Source organism: Symphalangus syndactylus, chromosome X (assembly GCF_028878055.3).
Source record: "Symphalangus syndactylus isolate Jambi chromosome X, NHGRI_mSymSyn1-v2.1_pri, whole genome shotgun sequence".
In the NCBI taxonomy this organism is placed as follows: Eukaryota; Metazoa; Chordata; class Mammalia; order Primates; family Hylobatidae; genus Symphalangus; species Symphalangus syndactylus.
Window position 1 is genome coordinate 41936388 of NC_072447.2, and position 8147 is coordinate 41944534.

The 8147-nt window shown below is 39.8% G+C and overlaps 1 protein-coding gene across 1 annotated transcript; it reads left to right on the forward strand.

Moving 5' to 3' along the window:
• Positions 1-6874: 6874 nt before the first annotated feature.
• Positions 6875-7942, forward strand: LOC129475274 (melanoma-associated antigen B10-like). The gene is made up of 2 exons (XM_055267415.1): positions 6875-7013; positions 7131-7942. Exons 1-2 carry the CDS (start codon positions 6875-6877, stop codon positions 7940-7942), a joined length of 951 nt encoding a protein of 316 aa, XP_055123390.1.
• Positions 7943-8147: the final 205 nt, after the last annotated feature.

Sequence of the window (8147 nt, forward strand, 5' to 3'; positions counted from 1 at the left end):
TGCAGCTGGAAATGACTACAATTAAAGACCCATTTCTAGCTACCTACCATATTTGCCTAGCAGGTTAATTTCAACATCAAAGAAAGTCATCTGGCTGGCTGTACCATGCATTGGCTAACGGGACAAGTTTGCTGTGTTTTATGTTCAGCTTGATATATTTCCTGGCTTGTCATTTTCTTCCCTGCACCTTGGTCTTGAGCATTCTGAGACTCAGTCAGCTGAGAATAAAGGGAACCTACCAGCCAGTTGAGAGGTATGTTGTTAACAACGTAATCTATCACATCATCTCAAAACTGCTTCCTTTTCTGCAGGTGACCCTTTTTTGAAGTGAGGAGGTCATTGGACACTTTCTTGAACGAGACAGCATTGTGGAACATTAAATAGATGTCACTAGTCATCACCTCTAAATTGTTGGCCCGATCTTCGGTGTTCTCAGGTAACCCTTGAATGTTGGACAAGGTAGGTATGGCAGATGATCTGGAGCTGTTACGTTGTGGGCAATAACCATTGTACGGGGACTCTGTGCTAAAAATAAGACAAGGAATTAGTGAATCCAATACGTTTTAGTTCAATTATAGTACAAGTTTAGTTCAAATACTGTAAGCTGGTTATTTGCCCACCATACATGTGGATTTTCTTTGCTTTTTAAAAACTGATACATTTTACATTTAGAGCAGTTTTAGGTTTACAGAAAAACTGAGCCAGAAATATCATTTCCATTTATTTACCGCTTCCCCTGTCACACACGGTTTTTCCTGTTATTGACATCTTGCATTAGTGTGGCACATTTGATACAATTAATTAATGAATATTGATAGATTATTATTAACTAAAGTCCATAATTTACATTAGGATCCATTATTTGTGTTGTACAGTCCTACAAGTTCTGACAAATGCATATTGTCATGTATCCACCATTAAAGTATCATACAGAATATTTTCACTGCCCTAAAAATCCCTTACCCCTTTTCTTTTAACCTGAGTGTTAATATACAAAGTAGATTTATCAACAGCATATGGTTGAATCTTTTATATTTTTGTATCCAATCTGACAAATTTTTCCTTTTAGCTACTGTGTTTAGAGCATTCACATTTAAAGCGATTATTAATATAGTTGTATTAAAAGGGTCTCATTCTGTCGCCAAGGCTGGAGTGCAGTGACGTGATCTTGGCCCACTTCAACCTCTGCTTCCTGGACTCAAGCGATTCTCCTGCCTCAGCCCCCCAAGTAGCTGGGACTACAGGTGCAAACTACCACTCCCGGCTAATTTTTCTATTTTTTGTAGAGATGGAGTTTCACCATGTTGCCCAGGCTGGTCTCAAACTCCTGAGGTCAAGTGATATGCCTGCCTCAGCCTTCCAAAGTGTTAGGATTACAGGCATGAGCCACCACACCCAGCCTTAAAATCTGTTCTTTTATAACTGTTTTCTATCTGTTGCATTTTTTTTCTATCTGCCCTTTTTTTTTTTTTTTTTGCATTGTCTGGTTATACTTGAGCATTTTATATGATTTTATTTAATCTCTTCTCCTGATAAATACTTCATACTTAAAACTTTTTCAGTGGTTTTCCTAGGGTTTACGATATACGTTTTTAAATAATTTAAGCCCATGTTCAAATAACACTACACTGTTTAACATGTAGTATACCTTCCTTATAACAGTATGTTTCCAATTTCTCCTTCCATCCCTTGTAACACTGTTCTCATTCATTTCACTTATCCATATGCTGTAATCAACCCATACATTGTTACTATTAATGCTTTAAAGAAATAATTTTTAAAGTTAAGAATGACAAAAAATAAATATTTCATTTTGCCCCTATTTATTCCTTCTCTGATGCTCATTTATGTTCATCCACATTTCTGACCTATATCAGTTCCTTCTGCATGATGAAGTTAACATCTTGCAGAGCAGGTATGCTGGCAATGAATTGCTCCAGTTTTTGTCTGTCTGAGAAAGTCTTTACTTTTTCTTCTCCTTTGAAAGATAATTATGTTAGATATAGAATTCTTGGCTTGAACTTTTATTTCTTTTAACACTTTAAGGATTTCATGTTATTCTATTCTTGCTTGCCTGGTTTCTGATGAGAATTTTGCTATAATTTTAGTCTTTCTTTTCTTTAGGAAAGTAATTCCAGTCCACTTTCTTCATAATTTTTTCTGTCTTTGTTTTCTGCAGTTAAAATATGATATCCTAGGTATAATCTGTTAGAGTTGCTCTTTATCTTGCTTGGTGTTCGCTGAGCTGACTGGGTCATCTATGCCTTGTTGTCTGTCACTAGTGATAGAAAATCCTTCGACACTATCATGACAAGTATTTTTTTTCTGCCCCGTTCTTTATTTTCCTTCTGACATTCTAATTACCTGTATTTATACCTTTTTATATTATCCCATGGTTCTTGGATATCCTGTTAATTTTTAATTCTTTTTATTCCCCTTTCTGTTTCATTTGGTGAGGTTTTTACTAACCTATTTTCAAGTTTAGTAATTATTTCTTCAGCTGTGTCATGTTAACTAATAAGCCTGTCAATAGCATTCTGCATTTCTCTTACTGTGTTTTTGATTGCTAGCATTTAGTTTTGATTCTTTCCTATAGTCTCCATCTCTCTGCCAACATAATCCCCGTTTGGTCTTGCATGCCATCTGTTTCTTCAATTAGAGCCCTTAAAATTCTAATCATACCTATTTAAGTTTTCTTGTTTGATAATTTAAACATCTGTATCATGTTTAAGTCTGGTTCTGATACCTGCTTTGTCTCTTTAGATTGTTTTCTTTCTTGCTTTTTGGTATGCTTTATAATTTTTTGTTGAAAGCCAGACATACGTCAGTGTTAGTTACCAGGGAACATATGCTTTTAATGTGATGATTGATATTAACATGGTTAGGAGTTGGCTTGTGTTTAATGTTTGCTATAGTATAGGTACTAGAGGCTTCACATTCCTCTAGTGTCTTTGATTTTTTTTATCCTCTCTTTGCTTTTGGGTTTCTCTTTGTATTTGTCCTCAGAGAGCAGCTGTGTTTTGCAGATCTTTCAGCTGTAATCCACTGTTACTATACTAGAGGCTTGTTTCTGTGGTGGTAGGATGTGGGAAAAAGAAAGTGTTCTATAATTTTTTTAAAAATTAAATCTTAGTATTTTAGTAATCCTGCTTTTAGGGGGAATGATCACAAATATTTCTGTCCCTCCTCCAAGAGTATTAACACCCCACCCACCCACTCCAGCCCTTTGCTTCCTTACCGGGTTGCATCATTACCAATCTATTTTTTTTTATCCTCATCACATGTTGACTATGTTTTTTTTTTATTACATAAGACAGGAAGGCTGAAAGGAGTGATAGTGGGGTGGAAATTAATTCCCTTAGGTGGGATAAGGTTTCTGTGTTAGTCTGGAGAATAGACCTCTGTAATATGGAAGGACCTGGAAAGATTATATAACGGTTATTCTTCTCCTTCCCCCTGCCAGAACCACCAGGGGATTTCTCTCAGGTCCTCACTGTGAGAACCTGGTGGAGTTCCTGGAGGGAAAGGCTGCATTAGTGTGGTCCCTTCTGTGATAGCAACCCCTAGGTGTTTTTTTTGCAATCTCACACTAGTCTGCATTCAGTCTATAGCAATTTGTCAATATTACTAATGAACTAATTGGTTCCACTGTTATGGCTTTCAGTAGCTTCTCCTCCAGGTAAGCAAATAACTGTAATTATTTGAATGTGCCTGTCTCTTCAGATTTCAGGGTAGCAAGTTGCTCTGTGACTTCTTTGACCTCAGTTCTCTGTTGGGTCCAAGGAAAGTCATTGGTTTTCAATTTTTCCAGCTATTTCTTGTTGTAAAGATAAAAAAGATAACTCCCAAGCCCTTTGTATGTTGGTGCTAAAACCAGAAATCCTTAAACCCTTTATTTTGATATTATTTTACACTAGTGGAAATTGCAACCACAGTACAGAGAGTTACTATGCACCTTTCTCCCACCTTCCTCTGACCATACCAACTTACGTAATAATAGTCCAATTATGAAAATGCAAAAAATGACATTGGTATAATATATTAACTAATCTAAAGTCTAACATGGATTTAAACATTTTTAGCATATAATCATTGCTTTTGTTGTTTTGTTTCATGTTCTTTTGTTTGGTGTATAGTTTTATTGAATACAAATAAGGACACCCCAAGAATAGATCACATGAGCCAGTTTCACTCACACAGAGGCATCTATCCTAAATAAATTCATAACATATTTAATGTAAGAGTGAATAGGCTGTATCCAAGAAATGCAAAAATGATAGAACATTAGAAAAAAAATGGTTGATTGGGATTTATCTACATTGATAGATTAGAGGAGAATGGCATTTGATCATTTCCTGGGGTACAGAAAAAGCCTTTGGAAAAAAATATTTAACACTGATTCATGGTATAAAAAAAAAGCAAAATAACATTAGAATAGGATTTCCATTTCCTAAAATCTACAAAAAAGTTACAGAAAGGTGAAATGTTAAAAGCATCCCCATTAAAATGAGGACCAAGACACGAATGTATGGTAGCATCTCTACTGTTTTAAAGTGAACTGAAATACATAACCAGAGCAATAAAAATATTAAAATAAAAGGTATGAATATTGAAAGGACAGAGATAATAAATGGTGACAATAAGCTCTTCTAATTAGAAAATCCACAGGAACCAGTGCACAAAATACTCAACAAATAACAGACTTCAGAAGGCTATTGTATATATCACTATGGCAAACTCAGGAGCCTTGACATACAAAATCAATAAGTAATAAGAGCAAATAATAGAAAATATCTCAACCATAATAGCAGCAAATATCCAAATTTGCCTAAAAAGAAACCTAACAAAAATGCACACAGTCTTTTTGGAGGCAACTATAAAAATCCCAAATAAATAGATCAGTGCCCTGTGTTTACTTATAGTGAAAAGAATATTATAAAGATGCCAATCCTCCTTAAATTATTTACAGATTTACTGCCAGCTGTGGACTGAATTGTATCCTCCTCCAAATTCATAAGTTGAAGCCCTAATGCCCAATGTGACATTATTTGGAAATAGGACCTTTAGGGAGATAATTAAGTTTAAATGAGGTCACAAGGGTGGGGCCTTAATCCAAAAAGACTGGTTTTTAAGAAACGGCAGAGAAACAAAAGTTCTCTTTTTGCAAGAATATAGAGAAGAATCCATGTGAGGACACAGCAAGAAGACAGCTGTCTGCTATCCAAGAAGAGAATCCACAGCAGAAACCAACCATGAGGACACCTTAATCTTGGACTTCTAACCTCCAGAACCTGGAGGTAAATAAATTTCTAGGTAAAAAAAAAAAAAAAAAAATGTTGTTTAAGCCACACAGTCTATGTTATTTTGTCATGGCAACCTGAGCAAACCCATGCACTACCTTACATGTAGCATTCAAGATGGCAACCAGAATTTGGCTAGTATTTTCCAAAATCAACTCTGTAGAAACTATAGAAAGAATGAGAGAACAGTATCAACAACAGCAAAGAAGCAAAAATGAGAAATTCCTGAAGGACAAGAAGTCTGGGTTGAACCATTACTTATGTGTGGGAAACAGGTGGGGGCATGCCCTCAAGTGGAAACAGGGTCCGTAGCCGGAAATAGAAGCAGATGACAGAATTAGTTGGAGGAAAGATTTTGAAATTTGGACCTTGCTTCTTCCCAATGTGCCTTGAGACAATGAATTTATACTGCTTCACTGAATAATACAATCTGAGATGGCACCTCAGACCCTGTGTATCAGTACCATATGGTAATATCACGACAGCACAAAAGTTTGGGTTGGCTGAAACAGCATGATTCTAGAAGCTCTGCTTAATAACCACCCAAAACTGGGATGCTGTTTTGTGGTGCAGCTTCCCCATATGTATCTAGCCTGGGACTTTGACCCATTCTCAAGGTTTTCAGTATGGAAACTACCCAGAACTTTCAGGGAGTAGGTATTTCCCACAAAGCCTTTAATGAAAAAGCCAGAACTCCCTACTCCTCCCCTCCCCCAACACCCAGGGTGGAAATCTGATAGGGCAACCTACCCCAGAGGCACGGAGCCCAGCTAGTGCTGAGCCCCAGCCCTGCTTTCACTCCTGGGAGGCCCAGGGCAGAGCTATCAGCATGAGATACCCTCTGATTTCCACCTCAAGGGTCTCAGGAAGATGAGACCCATAGTCTGAGGAAGCCAGCCTAGGCTCTTCAGAGGAGAGAGGTGATTTGGAGGAAGAAAGGCCCTCCACTTCTTCCCCTCCTCTTTATGGTGTTAATCTCCAGAGCTCTCCTGGTGCTGGGCCAAGTTGCAAATCTCCCCTGGGCCTGAGGAAGGACTCAGAACCGGAATCCACTCCACCCGACCCCACCCCTCCAAGCTAAGTGGCTCCAGGCATGGCTGTTAGGGCCAACGCACTCTCATTTCTGCTTTGGAGTCTCAGGAAGTGAAGACTTTGATCTGAAGCTGGTGGATTCCGGTAAGCAAAGGGAGAAATCCCAGTGCAGGAAATCTCAACCTCACAACAGAGGGTGGTCACACAGATGTCAGACCCCTGCAGTTTACCCTGGGAGGCCCCAGGCAGGGCTTTCAAGCTGAAGAGCCACTTCTTTGCCACCGGGGATCTTAGGGAGGTGGGAGCCTTGGTCTAATGGGGGTGGGGCTGAAAATCCTAATAATCTAGGATAGAGGCGCAGTCCCATAGAATCCTTTTCTTGTTATTGGCTCTGGCAGGCCCTAGTAGGAGCCTGTAGAGGTGGTTTTGGTTAAAACCAACGTGGTCTCTCCCTGCTGAAGGTGTACACACCATCTAATTCTCCCTCTTCCAGGTGCATGAATTACATGCTCTCTTGCCTGTACTTCCTGCCCAGAGTAATCATGCCTCGGGGTCAGAAAAGTAAGCTGCGTACCCGTGACAAACGCCGCCAGGCTCGAAGTGAGACCCAGGATATCTGCGGTGCTCAGGCCACTGCAGCCGGGGAAGAAAGGCCCTCCACTTCCTCCTCTCCTCTTTATGGTGTTAATCTCCAGAGCTCCCCTGGTGCTGGGCCAAGTAGCAAATCTCTGGGCCCTCAGAGAGCCCCATCCACTACTAGTACTTCTGTAAGTGTTTCAGGCACAAAATTTGACGAAGGTGCCAAGGGCCAAGATGAGGAAAAACCAAGCACCTCCCAGGCACCACCCACCAGTGATCTTTTGAGCACAACCCCTCTAGACCAGAAGGCAATGTTGTTGGTGCAGTTCCTGCTGCGCAAGTACAACATGAAGGAGCCCATAACAAATCATAACATGCTAAAGCATGTCATCAAAAAGGACAAGGCGCACTTCCATGAGATCCTCAAGCAAGCCTCTGAGCTCATGGTGCTGGCCTTTGGCATTGATGTGAAGGAAGTCCATCCAACCAGGCACTACGATGCCCTTATCAGCAAATTGAATCGCACCTGTGATGCAAGGCTGAGTGGTGAGGAGATCATGCCCAAGACTGGCCTCCTGATGACTATCCTGTGTGTGATCTTTATGAAGGGCAACTGTGCCACTGAGGAAGATATCTTGCAGGTGCTTAATGTAATAGGGATAGATGCCAGAAAGAACCACTATTTCTATGGGCAGCCCAAGAAGCTCATCATCCAAAATTTCATAAAGGAAAGATACCTGGAGCGCCGGCAGGTACTCAACAGTGATCCTGTGCGGTATGAATTTCTGTGGGGTCCCAGAGCCCATGCAGAAACCAGTAAGAGAGTCCTTGAGTTTTTGGCCAAGATCCATGATACTGTCCCCAGTTCCTTTCCATCTTTGTATGAAGAAGCTTTGCGAGACGAAGAAGAGAGAGTCCGAGGCAGATTTGCAGCTATGCTTCCTACTAGTGTGCCAGGGCCAGTGCACGTTCCAGGGTCAATTCCAGCAGCTTCACCCCTAGAGAAGTCTGAAGCACTTTCCTCACTTTGAAGAGAACACTCAATCTTTTAAGTAGTGGGGGACCCTGGCGGTGTTAGAGGGAACATAGTACATATTATGTCTGTATTCCTGTTCTACATGAGTAACTTGTACACTTATCTTTTGTTTTCGTTGAAAGTTTTCAAATGTTATTTTATAAAAAGGTTAATTAGCTTTAGAATCTAGCTGTATGAATAATATTGGTTACATATTTAAT